Below are 20,934 nucleotides of genomic sequence, written 5' to 3' on the forward strand. Positions count from 1 at the left end.
AAGATCATTGATAGCCCTCAAAAATTATCTGCCGACATTCATATTCCTAACTTATTAAAAACTTACAAATTAACTTTGGATTATTTTGAACTATTCAGTAAAATAATGAAATAAGTAATAACATTTTTAGCTTCCTAATAAATATATGGAAGTAGTTTGGAGGAAGAAAATAATTTGAAATAAAGTAATGTTGATTATCTATGAATGTGTGAGCGATGCCATGACCCCACCTACCCAGTCTTCATTCAAGGATGAGAACAATGGCTAATCCAACAACTCTGACCCCTCTAAAACAACCTGAAGGAAGATCTTCAGTTACTGTCTCCCTGGAACCCTCCCAAGCTACCTGCTGCCTTACCAGCACAAATGAATAATGGATATTGTCAAATTTATTTTTATATTTAAGGCAGAATACAGTTACTGGGTATAGTCATGCCTCTGATGCACTGAATGTGTAGGCCCTCAAAATGTAAAGATTTCGACCTCTCAAAAGTATTATGCATGAATAGGTCTACCCTCCCCCACTTTTGTCTAAAATTTATCTGAAAACTTCAGCCTATACTCACTTGAATATTTATGGTTATGTGTGTTACTGGTTGTGAAGAACCTTTATGTATGTGACTGAAAATCTGAAGAACTCGTCACAATGATTTTTTTAAATCAAGTACATAATAAAGACCAAAATTACTGCTATAATAAAGTAATCAACTTCTGTACTTAAGAGTCACTGCAATATAACTAACAAGGTACATTGAAAGTTTCTGTTTTGATAATACATGTATTTTAATTTACATATGTGACTAAGTCAAGTTCATATTACACCATATTTGTGAGCACGGCTCCTCCATGCTGAGACACAGCTTCCTTCATACGATCAAACCACAGAGATATGTGTGTGTTTTCTTTAAGGTCTTGAAAGGCCTGACAACCTTCAACAGCAGTCAACACACCATATACTGCAAGATCAGAAAGGTTGGGCTGCTCTCCACCCATGAACTTTGTGCCTTTCTTCTTCAGAGCTTTCAAAAACACATTGGTTTCTTCATACAATGTTTCCCTCACATCATCTTTTAACTGATATCTGGAAAAGATATTTGGGGGTTAGAAAAAATAATATTCATGGCTAGAAAACAATGTATGCAAATACTTTTGGTGAGATGACATTATGGCTTGAAATAATGAACAGGAAGTGAAGTGACTGACATTACTTTCCTTCAAGGGAGGTGCACTGATGCTAGTGATTGGTTCTTGATTCAAGGAACCACTGAGAGTCACTCTTTAAGGAATCACTCCTCAAAGATAAATGGACATGGAAGGTTTGGTAATTCTACCATTATTACTACCAATCTTCAAAGAATCATTCTTCAAGGAGCCACTCTTCCCTTCCTAGGATCAAATATGATTACCTCTCATTCCTCAGACAGTGTATGAATACTATAGGTTCAGTGGTTCCCCTGAAAAGCCAAGGCCCTGAGAGAAGTTTAACCGTTTCAGGGTTTCCGACGTACTAGTAGTACTTCTTTTGCACCAGGGTTATTGACGTGCTAGTACGAGTAAATTCTAGCGTCTTCAAATCTAGCGAGAAAAAGCTGGTAGGCCTACATACAAAAGAATGGGTCTATGTGGTCAGTGTGCAAAGTATAAAAATAATCCTGCAGCAAACACTGCATGAGAAAAAAAGACTTTAACCATGTTTTTCGTTTAAAACAGTGACTTTGCACAGTATTTTTGTGTGGTATTCATGATTGTATTCTAGTTTTCCTGGTCTCATTTTATAGAATGGAAGACATATTACAGAAATTGAGATGATTCTGATTGGTTTCACAATGAAAAGTACCTTGAAATTGAGCTCAAAGTAGCAGAAATGTTCGATTTTTGCGAAAGTTCAAAAGTAAACAAATCCTGCCATGCGTTCAATACACATCACCTGGTGAGTCTAATATTCTTTCACAAGTGCACTGATATTATTTATACCATTTCTACACTAATGCAATAGTCTGCATAACAGTAAATCTTCTATTTTTTGTGAGAATAAAAATTCAAAGTGGAAAGTAAAAGAAATGTAAGAGGGGCCTGGGGACATGACTAATGAACATAGAAAATGTTATTTTAGTGCCAGAAATGTCTGTCTTGTTTATTCTGGACAATATTTGAAATTTGTGTGAAATTGGCAAAATTGCCAATTTCTGACCACTTTATTGGATAGTTGAAATCGGTAAATGGGTGGTTTCTTGTATTCATTCGATAGAAAAAAAATGGAGTTCTAGTGAAATAGTTATGATTTTTGTCGACTAGTACACTTGAACTGGCTGAAAATAGGGCTCAAAGTGGGTGAAATCGCCGAGACCGTTAACTTCGCGAGAGCATAATTCCGTATGTTTCCCATCAAATTTAATACTTTTGGTGTCATTATAATTGGGAAAAGATTCTCTATCATTTCATGATAATTTTTTTTTTTTTTTTTACAAAAAAATTTTTGAGCCTGAGAACAAGTTTAGGGGAGGGCCTCTTGACCCTGAAAGGGTTAAGTAAAATGGTGTAAGTATGAAGTGCTAATGACTCATGGCAAAACAAACTGGAAGCATCCACCCTTTTTGCAAATGACACTGCTTTATGACCCGAATCATTTGAGAAATGAGATGGGAATATTCTTTTTTTTTTTTTAACACATCGGCTGTTTCCCACCAAGGCAGGGTGGCCCAAAAAAGAAAATTTTCATCATTCACTCCATCACTGTCTTGCCAGAGGCGTGCTTATACTAGAGTTATAAAACTGCAACATTAACACCCCTCCTTCAAAGTGCAGACACTGTACTTCCCATCTCCAGGATTCAAGTCCGATCTGCCAGAACTGAATCCCTTCATAAATGTTACCTTCCTTACACTCCAACAGCATGTCAAGTCCTAAAAACCATTGATCTCCATATGCTCCTATCTAATATGCTCACGCATGCCTGCTGGAAGTCTCAGCCCCTTGCACACAAAACCTTTACCTCCTCCCTCCAACCTTTCCTTGGCTAACCCCTACCCCCACCTTCCCTCCACTACAAATTTAAACTCTCAAAGTCATTCTATTTTGTTCCAGCCTCTCTACATGTCTGAACCACCTCAACAAACCTTCCTCAGCCCTCTGGATAATAGTTTTGGTAATCGTGCACCTCCTCCTAATTTCCAAACTACAAATTCTCTGCATTATATTCACACCACACATTGCCCTCAGACACAACATCTCCACTGCCTCCCACATTCTCCTTGTTGCAATATTCACCACCTATGTTTCACACCCATATAAGAGTGTTGGTATAACTATACTCTCATACATTCCCCTCTTGCTTCCATGGACAAAGTCTTTGTCTTCACAGACTCCTCAGTGCACTACTTGCCTTTTTCCTTTCGTCAATTCTATGATTCACCTCATCTTTCACAGACCCACCTACTGACACGTCCACTCCTAAATATCTGAATACATTCACCTCCATACTCTCTCCCTCCAAACTGATATCCAGTCTTTCATTACCAAATTTTTTTTGTTACCCTCATCACCTTACTCTTTCCTATATTCACTGTTAAATTTCTTCTTTTACATACCCTACCAAACTCATCAACCAACCTTTGCAACTTCTCTTCAGAATCTTTCAAAAGTACAGTGTCATCAGCAAAGAGCAACAGTGACAACTCCCACTTTGTGTTAAATTCTTTATCTTTTAACCCCACACCTCTTGGCAACACCTGAGCATTCACTTCTCTTACAACCCCATCTATAAATATATTGAACAACCATGGTGACATCACGCATCCTTGTCTAAGGCCTACTTTTACTGGGAAATAAACTCTCTCTCTCTCCTACATACTCTAACCTGAGCCTCTCTATCCTCGTAAAAACTCTTCACTGCTTTCCATAACCTAAATGCTATTCCATACATTTGCAACATCTGCCACATTGCCCTATCCACTATCCATCCTGCCATATGCCTTTTCCAAATCCATAAATGCCACAAAAATCTCTTTACCCTTATCTAAATACTGTTCACCTATATGTTTCACAGTAAACACTTGGTCTACACACCCTCTACCCTTCCTAAAGCCTCCTTGTTCATCTGCTATCCTACTCTCCATCTTACTCTTAATTCTTTCAATAATAACTACCATACACTTTACCAGGTATACTCAACAGACTTATTTCCCAATAATTTTTGCTGTCTTTTGTCCCTTCTGCCTTTATACAAAGGAACTATGCATGCTTTCTACCAATCCCTAGCTACCTTACCCTCTTCCATATATTTATTAAATAAAAGCACCAACCACTCCAAAATTATATCCCCACCTGCTTTTAACATTTCTATCTTCATCCCACAAAGCCCAGCTGCCTTATCCCTTTCATTCTACCCACTGCCTCAAACTTCCCCCCCACTCACAACTGGCTCTTCCTCACTCCTATAAGATGTTATTCCTCCTTGCCCTATACACGAAATCACAGCTTCCCTACCTTCATCAACATTTAACAGTTCCTCAAAATATTCTCTCCATCTTCCTCAAACTATCCATTTAATAACTCTCCTCTTCTATTTTTAACTATCAAATCCATTCGTTCCCTAGGCTTCGTCAACTTATTAATCTCACTCCAAAACTTTTTCTTATTTTCAACAAAATTTGTTGATATTGCTTCACCACTCTCTTCAAAACCTCTCATATGCTAACTTTTTGTCTCTTACTTCTCTCTTTACAACATCATTCCTCTAATCACTCTTCTTCCCTCCCGCACCCACTTTCCTGTAACCACAAACTTCTGCTGAACATTAACAGTACAGATCTGCATGGATCATTAGCTGATTAACTATGTACTTCATGAGACAAATCTGAAAGATATGAAGCAGCTACAAACAAAATGTTACCAGATGTTGATTACAAGGCAGCTCAAACTCTCAAACTTATCAGAAAGAAGGTACCCAGTGACGAAGATGCACCAGAAGTATATCTGAATGCCAGAGATCAATTTCGTATCACCACTTTTTACACAATTATTGAAAACTTGAAACCAAGATGAGAAGAATTGGAGAGATATACAAAGAAATAGCAGAGAGGTTTTCTTTTCTAAGTGATGTCTCAAGAAGACTGGAGGCAGTGGAGATGTCATGTCTGATAGCAACATGTGGCATGAATGTAATGCAGAGAATTCGTAGTCTGGAAATTAGGAGGAGGTGTGGGGCTACTAAAAGTATTTTCCAGAGGGCTGTGGAGAGGTTGTTGAGGTGGTTCAGACATTTAGAGAGACCTGGAAAGTGTATAAATCTGTAGTGGAAGGAAGGCAGGGTAGGGGTCAGCCTAGGAAAGATTGGAGGGAGGGGGTAAAGGAGGTTCTGTGCGTGAAGGGGCTTGGATTTCCAGTAAGCATGCGTAAGCGTGTTAGATAGGAGCGAGTAGAGACAAGTGGTTGTTAGGACCTGATGTGCTGTTGGAGTGTGAACAAGGTAACACTTATGAAGGGAGTCAGGGAAACCGGCAGGCCGGATTTCAGTCCTGGAGGTGTGAAGTATAGTGCCTGCACTCTGAAGGAGGGGTGGTGGTGAGTTATAGTTTTGTAACTGTAGTGTAGGCACACCTCTGGCAAGACAGTGATGGAGTGAATGATGATCAAAGTGTTTCTTTTTTTCCGGGTCACCCTGCCTTGGTGGGAAACAGCCGATGTGTTAAACTAAAAAAAAAAAAAAGGTTTTTGTTGCATTTATGGATTTGGAAAAGGCATATGATAGGGTGCAATGTAACAGATGGTGCAAATGTATGGAACAGGAGGTAAGTTACTGAAAGTTGTGAAGAGTTTTTACAAGGATAGTAAGGCTCAGGTTAGAGTATGCAGGAGAGAGGGAGATTATTTCCCAGTAAAAGTAAGCCTTATACAGAGATGCATGATGTCACCATGGTTGTTCAATATATTTATAGAAGGGGTTGTAAGAGAAGTGAATGCTTGGGTGTTGGCAAGAGGAGCAGATAAAGAATCTAACACAAAGTGGGAGTTGTCACAGTTGCTCTTTGCTGATGACACTGTGCTTTTAAGAGATTCTGGAGAGAAGTTGCAGAGGTTGGTGGACAAGTTTGGTAGGGTATATAAAAGGAAATTAAAAGTGAACATAGGAAAGATTAAAGTGATGAGGATAAAAAATTAGAATGAAAGATTGGACATCAGATTGGAGGGAGGAAATATGGAGGAAGTAAATGTTTTCAGATATCTGGGAGTGGACTTGTCAGCAGATGGGTCTATGAAAGATGAGGTGAATCATAGAACTGATGAGGGGAAAAAAAGGTGAGCAGTGCATTGAGGGGTTTGTGAAGACAAAGATTGTTATCCATGGAAGCAAAGAGGGCAATGTACAAGAGTATAGTTACACCAATGCTCTTTTATGGGTGCGAAGCATGAGTGGTGAATGTTGCAACAAGAAGGCTGGAGGCAGTGGAGATGTCTTGTGTAAGGGCAATGTGCAGTGTTAATATAACACAGAGAATCTGCAGGATTACTAAAAGTATTATCCAGAGCTGAGGAGGGGTTGTTGAGGTGGTTCAAACATCTAGAGAGGATGAAACCAAATAGACTTGGAATATGTGCATGCAAGGAATTTATCAGCAGTTTTGATAGCCATGTTTATACTACATTAGCCATTTTCAATTAATAACTGTCTTGCCAGAGGCACACAGACATTGCACTTCAAATAATCTCTGAACCATAACATTCCCACCATAGTACAATACAGGCACTGTGCTTCCCATCTCTATTTCTTCACCCATCCTTCACTGTGCTGGCCTTATATGTCCCACCACCATAACCACAACATCCTCACCCCTCCTTCAGAGCGCTGGCACTGTGATTCCTACCTCAACAACCACGTCTTCACCTCTCCTTCAGAGTGTAAGCACTGTACTTCCTACCTTCACAACCACAACATCCCCACCCCTCCTTTGGACTGACTGCACAACTTCCCACCCCTACAACATCCCTACCCATTCTTCAAAACACAGGCACTGTACCACCCACCTCCACAACATTTTCACCCATCACTGAATGAAACACTATATACAGTCATCACCATGACTGTATATAGTGTATCACTAATACACTATATACAGTCAACATGAACACTCTTATACATCACTAATACACTATTATACAGTCATCAACATGAACATATTGTTTTCCCTTAACTATCTTTCCAACTAAATTTGTTCACTGTTCAGAACATTATCTTTAATGTTCAGTAGTACATTACCTTCTCTTTAAACTCTTGCCAATGAAGAACATAGCAATTGCACCCACATAGACAGCTAACAGTCGCTCCCATGTTGCAAAGTGCTCCTCCCAGTTGCCAGCCTGTATCAACAGAGGATATACAGGACACCAGTAATATAAGAAATACAAACATTAATAAAAATAGCCAGTATGTACATGATCTGATAAGGGATTCAGAGAGTTGATCTAGCAGCCTCACAGAAGCAAGGTACCAATGTTACCACTAGGCCGTAAGTGTCGAGTCTTACCAAGCAGCAGTTTTCCTGCCACTCGCTGGATTTGTGAAGACCTGGCTTTGAGGGTATAATCCTCAAAAACAGTCACAGGGAATTTACAATACAGTGGACCCTCGTTTTTCATAATTAATCCATTCCAGGAAGTGTGACTATTTTTGAAATTGACGATTTTCGAAACCCTTTTCCCTGTGAGAAATAATGTAAATACAATTAATCCGTTCCAGACACCCAGAAGCATTAAAACAAAAATTTTTTAACATGAAATATAGATGTAGTACATACACAATACAATGGGACATGATGAATAAAACATTAACAGCATAACACTTACCTTTATTGGCGATTCTTCTTAGTGTATGGAAGGCTGGAGGAGGAGACAGATTGGATTATTTACTGTCTGGAAGGGGAATTCCCTTCCATCAACACCTCAGGTACCAAGTCCTTTTCTGGGGTTACTTCTCTTCTCTGTTTCTTAATGCCACTAGGACATTAGTGTCCAGAGAGTTCTGTTTCTGGCATCTCTTTAAAACTTCCCTAAAATGGGCCAAGACTCTGTCACTGTACAAGTTGCCAATATGGTTTGCAACAGCCTTGTCAGGGTGATGTTTCTCCATAAATCTTTCCATCCTACCCCACATTTCAAAAATCTCCTTAATTTCTGAAGAAGGCAACTTCTTGCTGCTCCTCAGTGGTTAGCTCTTCATTGTGGTCCTCCACCAACTCTTCCACATCCTCCAAACTCACATCTAACCCCATGGAACTCCCCAATGCCACAATAGATTCCACAACTGCCATAGGCTCGTCAGGGTCAGCCCCAAACCCTTCAAATCCCTCTTGTGGACACAATCTGACCACAATTTTCTCCAAGCAGAGTTCAAAGTCCTGATAGTCACTCCCTCCAAAGCCTTACCTATAAGGCTTATGCAATGGAGGACACTGAAGTGATCTTTCCAAAACTCTCTTAGGGTAAAATGAGTGTGTGAGGTCACATTAAAGCACCTTTGAAACATTGCTTTTGTGTAGAGTTTTTTTAAAGTTTGAAATGATCTGCTGGTCCATGGGCTGGAGGAGAGGAGTGGTATTAGGGAGCAAGAATTTTACTGTGATGAACTCATACTCCTCCAGAATTAGGTCATCCAAGTTTGGAGGATGAGCAGGTGCGCTGTCCATTAGCAGGAGGCACTTGAGATCCAATTTCTTTTCCAGGAGATAATTCTTCACACTGGAGCCAAACACTTCATTGAACCACTCGACGAAAATTTCCCTCGTGACCCATGCCTTATTATTAGCTTTCCAAAACACACACATAAGAACATAAGAACGAAGGAACACTGCAGAAGGCCTACTGGCCCATGCGAGGCAGGTCCAAGTCTCCTACCAGCTTAAGCCAATGCACCCAACCTAGTCAGGTCAGGTCACATTGACTTAAGGGAGGAACATGGCAACCGACCTGGTAGCACAAGCTATCAGATCCAACTCACACCCACCCACATCCACTCATGTATTTATCCAACCTATTTTTAAAGCTACACAATGTTCTGGCCTCTATAACTGTACTCGGGAGTTTGTTCCACTCATCCACAACTCTATTACCAAACCAGTACTTTCCTATATCCTTCCTGAATCTGAATTTTTCCAACTTAAAACCATTGCTGCAAGTCCTGTCTAGGCTAGATATTTTCAGCATACTATTTACATCCCCTTTATTTATTCCTGTCTTCCATTTATACACCTCAATCATATCCCCCCTAATTCTACGTCTTTCTAGAGAGTGCAGATTCAGGGCCCTTAGTCTATCCTCATAGGGAAGGTTTCTGATACATGGGATCAACTTTGTCATCCTCCTTTGTACATTTTCCAGAGAATTTATATCCATTCTGTAATACGGTGACCAAAACTGTGCAGCATAATCTAAATGAGGCCTAACCAAGGATGTATAGAGTTGAAGAACAACCTGAGGACTCCTATTATTTATGCTTCTTGATATGAAGCCAAGGATTCTATTAGCTTTATTGCGAACACTTATGCACTGTTGTCTTGGTTTCAGATTACTGCTAACCAGAACTCCTAAATCTTTTTCGCAATCCGTAATATTAAGATCTACATTATTTAGTTTATATGTGGCATGGTTATTGTCCTGTCCAACATTTAGAACTTTGCATTTGTCTATATTAAACTGCATCTGCCACTTCTCCGACCACTGCATCAGTCTATTCAAATCTTCCTGGAGTGCTCGAATGTCCTCGTCAGAATGAATTCGACGGCCTATTTTGGTGTCATCGGCAAACTTGCCGATGTCGCTCTTTATGCCCTCATCTATGTCGTTTATGTAGATTGTGAACAGCAGGGGGCCCAACATTGACCCCTGTGGAACACCGCTCGTGACGCTTCCCCACTTTGATTTCTCCCCATTTATGCAAACTCTCTGCTGCCTATTTGTCAACCATGCCTCTATCCAGGAAAAAATTTCTCCTCCTATTCCATGTGCCTTAATTTTCCTCAATAGTCTCTGATGTGGGACCCTGTCAAAAGCCTTACTGAAGTCCATATACACAATATCATATTCATTACCATGATCTAACTCCTCAAATACCTTTGTGAAAAAAGTTAATAAATTCGTAAGGCAGGAACGCCCCTTTGTAAAACCATGCTGAGATTCGTTGATTAATTTATGCTTTTCAAGGTGGCTACGAACTGCCTCGGCAATTATTGATTCCATAAATTTTCCCACTATGGAGGTTAGGCTTATTGGTCTATAGTTCGAAGCTAAGGACCTGTCACCTGTTTTGAAAATAGGTATCACATTTGCCATTTTCCACTTATCTGGCACCATGCCAGTTTGTAGTGATATGTTGAAAAGATTAGCCAAAGGTGTGCTAAGCTCCTCTTTACATTCCTTTAGAACCCTTGCATACAGTTCATCAGGGCCTGGGGATTTGTTAGGTTTTAATTTATCTATTTGCCTAAGGACCATGTCACTTGTGACCCTAATCGTGCACAGTTTATTATCGTCCTGTTCTACATAATTTATCATTACTGGAATATCGAAATTTACTCTTCATAACATTGTTTTTCTTGAACGCTCTGGGATTTTCAGATTGGTACACTAGTAACGGCTTCACTTTGAAATCCTCACTAGCATTACTACAAAACATGAGCATCAGCCTGTCTTTCATAGGCTTGTGTCCTTACTGTCCCTTTTCCTCCTGAATAATGTAGGTCCTCTTTGGCATTTTCTTCCAAAAGAGGCCTGTTTTGTCACAACTGAACACTTGTTGAGGTTTTAATTGTTTAGTCTGTATGTACTCCTTGAATTCACTTACGAATTTTGTAGCTGCAATTTTGTCTGAACTGGCAGCCCCGCCATGCCTTATCACACTGTGTATGCCATTACGGTTCTTAAATCTCTCAAACCAGCCTTTGCTGGCCTTTAATTCACAAATATCAGTACTCGTTGCAGGCAATTTCTTTACAAGATCATCATGCAACTGCCTAGCCTTTTCACAAGTAAGTGACTGCATAATCCTATCTCCTGCTAATTGCTTCTAGTTTATCCACACCAATAATAACTTCTCAACATCTTTGAGTACTGGCGATCTCATTTTTGTCAGCATATTTACCCCCTTTGCAACAAAAGCTTCCTTGATTTCCTTTTTCTTGGCCACGATGGAAGCTATGGTTGTATGGGGTTTCTTATACATCCTGGCCAGTTTCACCACACGTACGCCACTTTCATATTGTTCAATGATGTTTTTCTTGAATTCAATCATATTTCTCACCTTCTTTACCAAAGGCCTGGCACTAGGAGCTTTCTCTGCAGCCTCGGTAGCTTATTTAGCAGTTGCAAGCACTAAAATGAATGGAATATTATGAAATATTTCGTATGAACAAGTGAGGGGACCGTCACTCACTGGTAAACAATGCCACACTGGCTGGGAAGGGAGTGCGGGGCGGCTTGGAGCCGTGAGTACATGTCCGGGACAAACGACTATTTGCGAGTCAATGTTATGACAAAAATAACGTTACGATTTGCGAAAATTATGACTTTCGAGCCTTACGATTATCAAGGGTCCACTGTACTAAGATAACATATTCATTGCTTAGGTCTGGAAAATAGATTCAACAATGCCATAAAAGTACGATAAACTTTTTTTCTTAAAGGGTGAAGGGATTCAGATCATCGTCCTGCACACAAAAGCAAAATGCAGTAGGTCTCCCACTCACTATCATAATACATTCCTGAAAATCTTTTGCAACTCAAGAGTTTGGAACTCAAAATTTACATTTTCCTAGACACTCATTTCATAATCAGAGATGCACATCCAAGCATAATACAGGTACCATCCAACTTACGACTGAGCTCGGTTCTGACCAACCGGTTGTAAGTCAAAATGGACGTAAGTCGAACCTTAGAAAATTGCCGATAGAGATACTTCAAAAAATTAATTTTAATCTTGTAAAGCAATCATTCTTTTATGTTTGTTGTGGAAATCACTTCAATCCATTCATTATTACTGATTGGTTTTCACAAAATAAGTGCATAACTTACTTCTGAGATAATAGCTGAAAGTACACGCATACCCGAGTACAGTGGACCCCCGCATAACGATTACCTCCGAATGCGACCAATTATGTAAGTGCGTTTGTACGTGTATGTTTGGGGGTCTGAAATGGATTAATCTACTTCACAATATTCCTTATGGGAACAAATTCGGTCAGTACTGGCACCTGAACATACTTCTGGAGTGAAAAAATATCGTTAACCGGGGGTCCACTGTACTCGGGAAATATTTTTTCCCCAAAAAAATACTTTTATTTTCAGCATTTTTGTAAGCTATGAGTGTCTATTACAGTTTGTCCTCGTGCTAGATCCGTTTTTTTTCTCATGAGAGTGACAAAAGAAGGGATAATAAGCCTTATGGTCGGTGGTGTCCACAAAGTCCCTTTCCTATCTGCGCAGCAGGCCTTCATATTATGCTAGATAATATTTATTCTGGCATATTTTTCATGTTTTTATGCTATTGATATTTCACCTTATGTCATAATAGATCAATTGTAAAGGTAAATAAGCCTTATTGTTGATATTAGCGTAAGAATAGTACAGTTTGTCGACTGCTTTCTCTTGCTTGTGTCAGCACTTCTACCAAGAAGGTTCCTGTATATCAACATCACAGTTATTGTGATGATTTTATTTTACTATTTTTGTATTTCTTTTTTACTTTACTTTTTATGCTGTTAGTACTATATTTTATACTGTAAGCTTTAGGAGCTGAGTCTCAACCCCTGCAACTACAATTAGGTGAGTACAGACAGTTTGACTCGCGAAATTGTAATGACACGATTGCAAACAAACCATACCACGGGCGGGATTTGAACCCGCGGTCAGAGAGTCTCAAAACTCCAGACTGTCGCGTTAGCCACTGGACCAGCTAGCCACAATAAGATTCGTCCAACTAGGTATATTTCTACACCATAGGAAGGTTAGCATAGGCACCACTGTGACCACAAATGCAAGTTTTTACAGACGAGTTTTGAGACTCTCTGACCGCGGGTTCAAATCCCGCCCGTGGTATGGTTAGTACAAACAGTTGTTTATTTCTGAGAACATTTGCAGCTGGTACATGAGAAAGAAAGGTTAAAGCTATGGCTTGGGTAGCATAAAATATAGGCTGGGCAAATGTATATGGATGGATTTGAGAAGGCATGTTTCAGTGCCCCTTCTCTATTACATAAGAACATAAGAAAGGAGGAACACTGCAGCAGGTCTGTTGGCCCAAACTGGGCATGCCTTCTCAAATCCATCCATCCATCCATATACATTTGCCCAACCTATTTTTTATGCTACCCAAGCCATAGCTTTTATAACCTTTCTTTCTCATGTACCAGCTGAATTTTCTACCACATGTATAACTACTACTGTTACCTCTACTTGTGTGGGCAAAACGTTGTCAATAAAGGATCACACTATACTGCTGCATCTGACTGTGTGTCTGGCAGCCCTGCTGCCAGACGCATGGTCGTACGTCAAGTGGTCATACGTCGCGCAGGTCATAAGTCGAATGGTGAGTATACTATATTCTGTATCTAATTTTTAACCACTTCATTGGTCATGCCATAGTACTATGCCATGAGCTCAGCTCACTCAGATAAGCTGTGAGTGGTAAATTTGAGCCTAGATATGAGAGAATGGGCCTGTGTGTTAAGTGTGCACCATATAAAAAATTCCTGCAGCACACAGTGCATGAGAAAAAAATGCAACCATGTTTTTGGTTTAAAACAGCAAATTTGCAGTGTATTTTCTTATGGCTTTTATGGTTGTATTCTCATTCTCTTGATCTCATTTGATAGAATGGAAGATATATTACAGAAACAGAGATGATCCTGATTAATTTCAAGACTAAAAATAGCTTGAAATTGAGCTCAAAGTAGCGGAAATGTTCAATTTTTGCCGATATCCAAGACTAAGCAAACCACATCACGTGTCTAATACACATCAACTGGTGGGTCTAATATGCATTCATGAATGTGCTGATATTATACAATTATTGCAATATTGCATAGCAGTGAATCTTCTATTTCTTTGGTGTGAATAAAAATTCTTTGTATGAAGAAAAAATCAGAAAGACTGGGAATGTAACTAATGAACAGAGGAAATGTTATTTTAATACAGTGGACCCCCGCATAACGATTACCTCCGAATGTGACCAATTATGTAAGTGTATTTATGTAAGTGCGTTTGTATGTGTATGTTTGGGGGTCTGAAATGGACTAATCTATTTCACAATATTTCTTATGGGAACAAATTCGGTCAGTACTGGCACCTGAACATACTTCTGGAGTGAAAAAATATCGTTAACCGGGGGTCCACTGTACAAGGAATGCCTGCATTGTTTATTCTGGACCCTATTTTGAAACTTGAATATTTTGAAATTTGTGTGAAATTCGCCAAATTACCAATTTCTGATCACTTTATTGAGTACAATAGCTGACTGGGCAATTTCCTATGCTCAACCCATACAATGGAAGACATACTAGCAAAACAGCTAAGAATCTGACAGACTGGAAAAATGTAATTGACCTAAAACAGAACTCAAAGTGGGCAAAATTGCCAATATGTAAATACTGGTGACACAAAAAAATTCATAAAAGCGTAATTTTGTCAGTTTTCCATCAAATTTTATACTTTTCATTTTATTACCTTCAGAAGATTCTCTACAAATATGGAAATTAGGAGAAGGTGAAGGGTTTCTAAAAGTACAGTGGACCCTCGCCTAATGAACGCATCGCATAACGTTAAATCCCCCTAGCGATACATTTTAACGCAAAAATTTTGCCTCGGCTAGTACTAAAAAACTCGCTCAACACGATTCGTTCGAGATGCGTCCACGTGCGGCCTGAGCCAGCCACCGCGGTCGCTTCCAAGCATACAATCGGAACATTTCATATTATCACAGCCTTTTTAGTGATTGCACCTGCAAAATAAGTCACCATGGGCCCCAAGAAAGCTTCTAGTGCCAACCCTACAGGAAAAAGGGTGAGAATTACTTTCGATATGAAGAGAGAGATCATTGCTAAGTATGAAAGTGGAGTGCGTGTCTCCGAGCTGGCCAGGTTGTACACAAAACCCCAATCAACCATTGCTACTATTGTGGCCAAGAAAACGGCAATCAAGGAAGCTGTTCTTGCCAAAGGTGCAACTTTGCTTTGGAAACAGAGATCACAAGTGATAGAAGATGTTGAGAGACTGTTATTGGTGTGGATAAACGAAAAACAGATAGCAGGAGATAGCATCTCTCAAGCGTTCATATGTGAAAAGGCTAGGAAGTTGCATGAGGATTTAATTAGAAAAATGCCTGCAACTAGTGGTGATGTGAGTGAATTTAAGGCCAGCAAAGGTTGGTTTGAGAGATTTAAGAATCATAGTGGCATACATAATGTGATAAGGCATGGTGAGGCTTCCAGTTCGGACCACAAAGCGGCTGAAAAATATGTGCAGGAATTCAAGGAGTACATAGACAGTGAAGGACTGAAACCTGAACACGTGTTTAATTGTGAAGAAACAGGCCTGTTTTGGAAGAAAATGGCAAGCAGGACCTACATTACTCAGGAGGAAAAGGCACTCCCAGGACATAAGCCTATGAAAGACAGGCTTACTATGTTGATGTGTGCTAATGCTAGTGGTGATTGCAAAGTGAAGCCTTTATTGGTGTATCACTCTGAAACTCCTAGAGTGTTCAGGAAAAATAATGTCCTCAAGGCTAATTTGTGTGCGCTGTGGAGGGCAAACAGTAAGGCATGGGTCACTAGGAACTTTTTCTATGACTGGTTACACCATGCATTTGCCTCCACTGTGAAAAATTACCTCCTGAAAAATAAATTGGACCTTAAGTGCCTCCTGGTATTAGACAATGCTCCTGGTCATCCTTCAGACGTGGCAGAGCGACTTTCTGCGGAAATGAGCTTCATTAAGGTCAAGTTTTTGCCTCCTAATACCACTCCTCTCCTGCAGCCCATGGATCAGCAGGTCATTTCCAACTTCAAGAAACTGTACACAAAAGCTATGTTTGAAAGGTGCTTTGTAGTGACCTCAGAAACTCAATTGACTCTAACAGAGTTTTGGAGAGATCACTTTAGCATCCTCAATTGTGTAAACATTATAGGTAAGGTTTGGGAGGAAGTGACTAAGAGGACCTTGAACTCTGCTTGGAAGAAACTGTGGCCAGAATGTGTAGACAAAAGAGATTTTGAAGGGTTTGAGGCTAACCCTGGGAATCCTATGCCAGTTGAGGAATCCATTGTGGCATTGGGGAAGTCCTTGGGGTTGGAGGTTAGTGGGGAGGATGTGGAAGAGTTGGTGGAGGAGGACAATGACGAACTAACCACTGATGAGCTGCTAGATCATCTTCAACAGCAAGAGGCCAGACCTGAGGAAACTGCTCCGGAAGAGGGGATAGAGAAATTGAAGAAGTTGTCTACTTCAAAGATTAAGGAAATGTGTGCAATGTGGCTTAAAGTGCAAACCTTTTTTGATGAAAATCACCCTGACACAGCTATTGCAAGCAGTGCTGGTGACTATTACACTGATAATGTTGTGAAACACTTTAGGAATGTCATAAAGGAACGGGAGGTACAGGCCTCTATGGACAGATATGTTGTGCAACAGAGGTCCAGTGACTCTCAAGCTGGTCCTAGTGGCATTAAAAGAAGAAGGGAAGTAACCCTGGAAAAGGACTTGCCACCTCAAGTCCTAATGGAAGGGGATTCCCCTTCTAAACATTAACACCATCCACACTCTCCCCTCCTCCCATTCCATCAATCATCACCAGATCTTCAATAAAGGTAAGCGTCATGTAACTGTGCATGTCTTCTTCAGTTTGTGTGTATTAAAATTAATATTCCATGTGGTAAAAATTTTTTTTCATACTTTGGGGTGTCAGGAACAGATTAATTTGATTTCAATTATTTCTTATGGGAAAAATTAATTCGGCTAACAATAATTTCGCCTAACATTGAGCTCTCAGGAACAGATTAATATCGTTAGGTGAAGGTCCACTGTATTGTCCAGAGGGCTGAGGAGAGGCTGTTGAGGTGGTTCTGACATTTAAAGAGGAACAAAACAGAATGACTTGGAAGGCAAATAAATCTGTAGTGGAAGAAAGGCAGGGTAGGGGTCAGCCTAGGAAAGGTTGGAGGGAGGGGGTAAAGAAAGTCTTGTGTGCGAAGGGCTTGGACTTCCAACAAGCGTGTTAGACAAGAGCAAGTGGAGGAAAATGGTTTTTATGACTATGTGATGCTGGAGTGTGAGCAAAGTAACATTTATAAAAGAATTCAGGGAAATTGGTTAGCCAGACTTGAGTCCTGGAGGTGGGAATTACAGTGGGACAGTCATCATCTGCAACACAGTTAAAAGGTTAAACTAGTGACATATGTAATAACCAAAGTGATACTCAAAACACACTGCTTAAGTAATAAAAAGAAGTGATACAATAAGAATGTTAGCAAAAAATATAAAATTTTAAATATGTAAATTCCACTGACAGAAATTTAAAAATAAGATGAAACATGAATAATTATGTTAGGCAGTAGGTTGGTAGACAGCAACCGCCCAGGGAGGTGCTACCGTCCTGCCAAGTGAGTGTAAAACGGAAGCCTGTAATTGTTTTACGTGATGGTAGGATTGCTGGTGTCCTTTTTTCTGTCTCATAAACATGCAAGATTTCAGATATGTCTTGCTACTTCTACTTACACTTAGGTCACACTACACATACATGTTTTTTTTTTTTTCAACAAGTCGGCCGTCTCCCACCGAGGCAGGGTGACCCAAAAAAAGAAAGAAAATCCCCAAAAAGAAAATACTTTCATCATCATTCAACACTTTCACCACACTCACACACATTATCACTGTTTTTGTAGAGGTGCTCAGAATACAACAGTTTAGAAGCATATACGTATAAAGATACACAACATATCCCTCCAAACTGCCAATACATGTACAAACATATATACACACCCATCTGGGTTTTCTTCTAGTTCTTATTTATTTCCTCTTATCTCCATGGGGAAGTGGAACAGAATTCTTCTTCCGTAAGCCATGCGTGTTGTAAGAGGCGACTAAAATGCCGGGAGCAAGGGGCTGGTAACCTCTTCTCCTGTATATATTACTAAATGTAAAAGGAGAAACTTTCGTTTTTCCTTTTGCGCCACCCCGCCTCGGTGGGATACGGCCGGTGTGTTGAAAGAAGAAGATGAATAAAAATTATAAATACTTACAATATACAGTTAGAGTAAGAGGTAGATGGAAAAAGAGGAAAATGGCAACAAGTAAGAGGGAGATTTCTTTTTTTTTTCAACAAGTCGGCTGTCTCCCACCGAGGCAGGGTGACCCAAAAAAGAAAGAAAATCCCCAAAAAGAAAATACTTTCATCATCATTCAACACTTTCACCACACTCACACATTATCACTGTTTTTGCAGAGGTGCTCAGAATACAACAGTTTAGAAGCATACACATATAAAGATAAACTAAGGGAGGAGGAAGTTTGGGTGAGATATAAGCAAATATTGGCAGAAAGGTGGACTAGTGCAAATATGAGTAGTGGGGGAGGGGGGGGCATTGAAGAGGGTTGGAATAGTTTTAAAAATGCAGTATTAGAATGTGGGGCAGAAGTTTGTGGTTATAGGACGGTGGGTGCAGGAGGAAAGAGGAGTGATTGGTGGAATGATGAAGTAAAGGGTGTGAAGAAAGAGAAAAGGATAGCTTATGAGAGGTTTTTACAAAGCAGAGTATGTGGAGAGTAAAAGAAAGGTGAAGAGAGCGGTGAGAGAGTGCAAAAGGAGAGGAGATGATAGAGTGGGAGAGGCACTGTCAAGGAATTTTAATGAAAATAAGAAAAAATTTTGGAGTGAGTTCAACAAGTTCAGAAAGCCTAGGGAATGAATGGATTTGTCAGTTAAAAACAGAGTAGGGGAGATGGAGGGAATATTTTGAGGAACTTTTAAATGTCGACGAAGAAAGGGAGGCAGTAATTTCATGCACTGGCCAGGGAGGTATACCATCTTTTAGAAGTGAAGAAGAACAGGATATGAATGTGGGGGAGGTGCGTGAGGCATTACGTAGAATGAAAAGGGGTAAAGCAGCTGGAACCGACGGGATCATGACAGAAATGTTAAAAGCAGGGGGGGATATAGTGTTGGAGTGGTTGGTATTTTTGTTTAATAAATGTATGAAAGAGGGAAAGGTACCTAGGGATTGGCAGAGAGCATGCGTAGTCCCTTTATATAAACGGAAGGGGGACAAAAGAGATTGCAAAAATTAAGAGGAATAAGTTTACTGAGTATACCAGGAAAAGTGTATGGTAGGGTTATTATTGAAAGAATTAGAGGTAAGACAGAATGTAGGATTGCAGATGAGCAAGGAGGTCTAGAGTGGGTAGGGGATGTGTAGATCAAGTGTTTACATTGAAGTATATATGAGAACAGTATTTAGATAAAGTTAGGGAAGTTTTTATTGCATTTATGGATTTAGAAAAGGCATATGACAGAGTCCTAGGTAGTAGGTTGGTAGACAGCAACCGCCCAGGGAGGTACTACCGTCCTGCCAAGTGATGGTAGGATTGCTGGTGTCCTTTTTTTCTGTCTCATAAATATGCACGATTTCAGGTATGTCTTGCTACTTCTACTTACACTTAGGTCACACTACACATACATGTACAAGCATATATATACACACCCCTCTGGGTTTTCTAATATTTTCTTACTAGTTCTTGTTCTTTATTTTCTCTTACCTCCATGGGGAAGTGGAACAGAATTCTTCCTCCGTAAGCCATGCGTGTTGTAGGAGGCAACTAAAATGCCGGGAGCAAGGGGCTAGTAACCTCTTCTCCTGTATATATTACTAAATGTAAAAGGAGAAACTTTCGTTTTTCCTTTTGGGCCACCCCGCCTCGGTGGGATACGGCCGGTGTGTTGAAAGAAAGAAAGAAAGATATGACAGAGTGGATAGGGGAGCAATGTGGCAGATGTTGCAAGTATATGAAATAGGTGGTAAGTTACTAAACGCTGTAAAGAGTTTTTATGAGGATAGTGAGGCTCAGGTTAGGGTGTGTAGAAGACAGGGAGACTACCTCCCGGTAAAAGTAGGTCTTAGACAGGGATGTGTAATGTCACCATGGTTGTTTAATATATTTATAGATGGGGTTGTAAAAGAAGTAAATGCTAAGGTGTTCGGGAGAGGGGTGGGATTAAATTATGGGGAATCAAATACAAAATGGGAATTGACACAGTTGGCTTTTGCTGATGATACTGTGCTTATGGGAGATTCTAAAGAAAAATTGCAAAGGTTAGTGGACGACTTTGGGAGTGTGTGTAAAGGTAGAAAGTTGAAAGTGAACATAGAAAAGAGTAAGGTGATGAGGGTATCAAATGATTTAGATAAAGAAAAATTGGATATCAAATTGGGGAGGAGAATGGAAGAAGTGAATGCTTTCAGATACTTGGGAGTTGACGTGTCAGCGGATGGATTTATGAAGGATGAGGTTAATCATAGAATTGAGGGAGAAAAAGTGAGTGGTGCAGTGAGGTATATGTGGAGACAAAAAAGTTATCTTTGGAGGCAAAGAAGGGAATGTATGAAAGTATAGCAGTACCAGCACTCTTATATGGGTGTGAAGCTTGGGTTGTGAATGCAGCAGCGAGGAGGCGGTTGGAGGCAGTGGAGATGTCCTGTCTAAGGGCAATGTGTGGTGTAAATATTATGCAGAAAATTCGGAGTGTGGAAATTAGGAGAAGGTGTGGAGTTAATAAAAGTATTAGCCAGAGGGCTGAAGAGGGGTTGTTGAGGTGGTTTGGTCATTTAGAGAGAATGGATCAAAGTAGAATGACATGGAGAGCATTTAAATTCGTAGGGGAAGGAAGGCGGGGTAGGG

General features: G+C 40.0%; 1 protein-coding gene across 1 annotated transcript in view; it reads right to left on the bottom strand.

The window, feature by feature from the left end:
- Positions 1 to 758: 758 nt before the first annotated feature.
- The window catches only part of Su(P) (prostaglandin E synthase Su(P)), a 47,309-nt gene continuing 27,133 nt past the window's right edge, over positions 759 to 20,934 (bottom strand). Inside the window, exons 5-6 of the mRNA XM_053800369.2 lie at positions 7,256 to 7,356; positions 759 to 1,081 (exon numbers count right to left, since the gene is read on the bottom strand). Coding sequence (XP_053656344.1) covers positions 817 to 1,081; positions 7,256 to 7,356 — 366 coding nt within the window. The 3' untranslated portion in view covers positions 759 to 816. The remainder of the gene's footprint in view (positions 1,082 to 7,255; positions 7,357 to 20,934) is intronic.

The sequence above is a fragment of the Cherax quadricarinatus genome, chromosome 3, assembly GCF_038502225.1.
Source record: "Cherax quadricarinatus isolate ZL_2023a chromosome 3, ASM3850222v1, whole genome shotgun sequence".
Classification (NCBI taxonomy): domain Eukaryota; kingdom Metazoa; phylum Arthropoda; class Malacostraca; order Decapoda; family Parastacidae; genus Cherax; species Cherax quadricarinatus.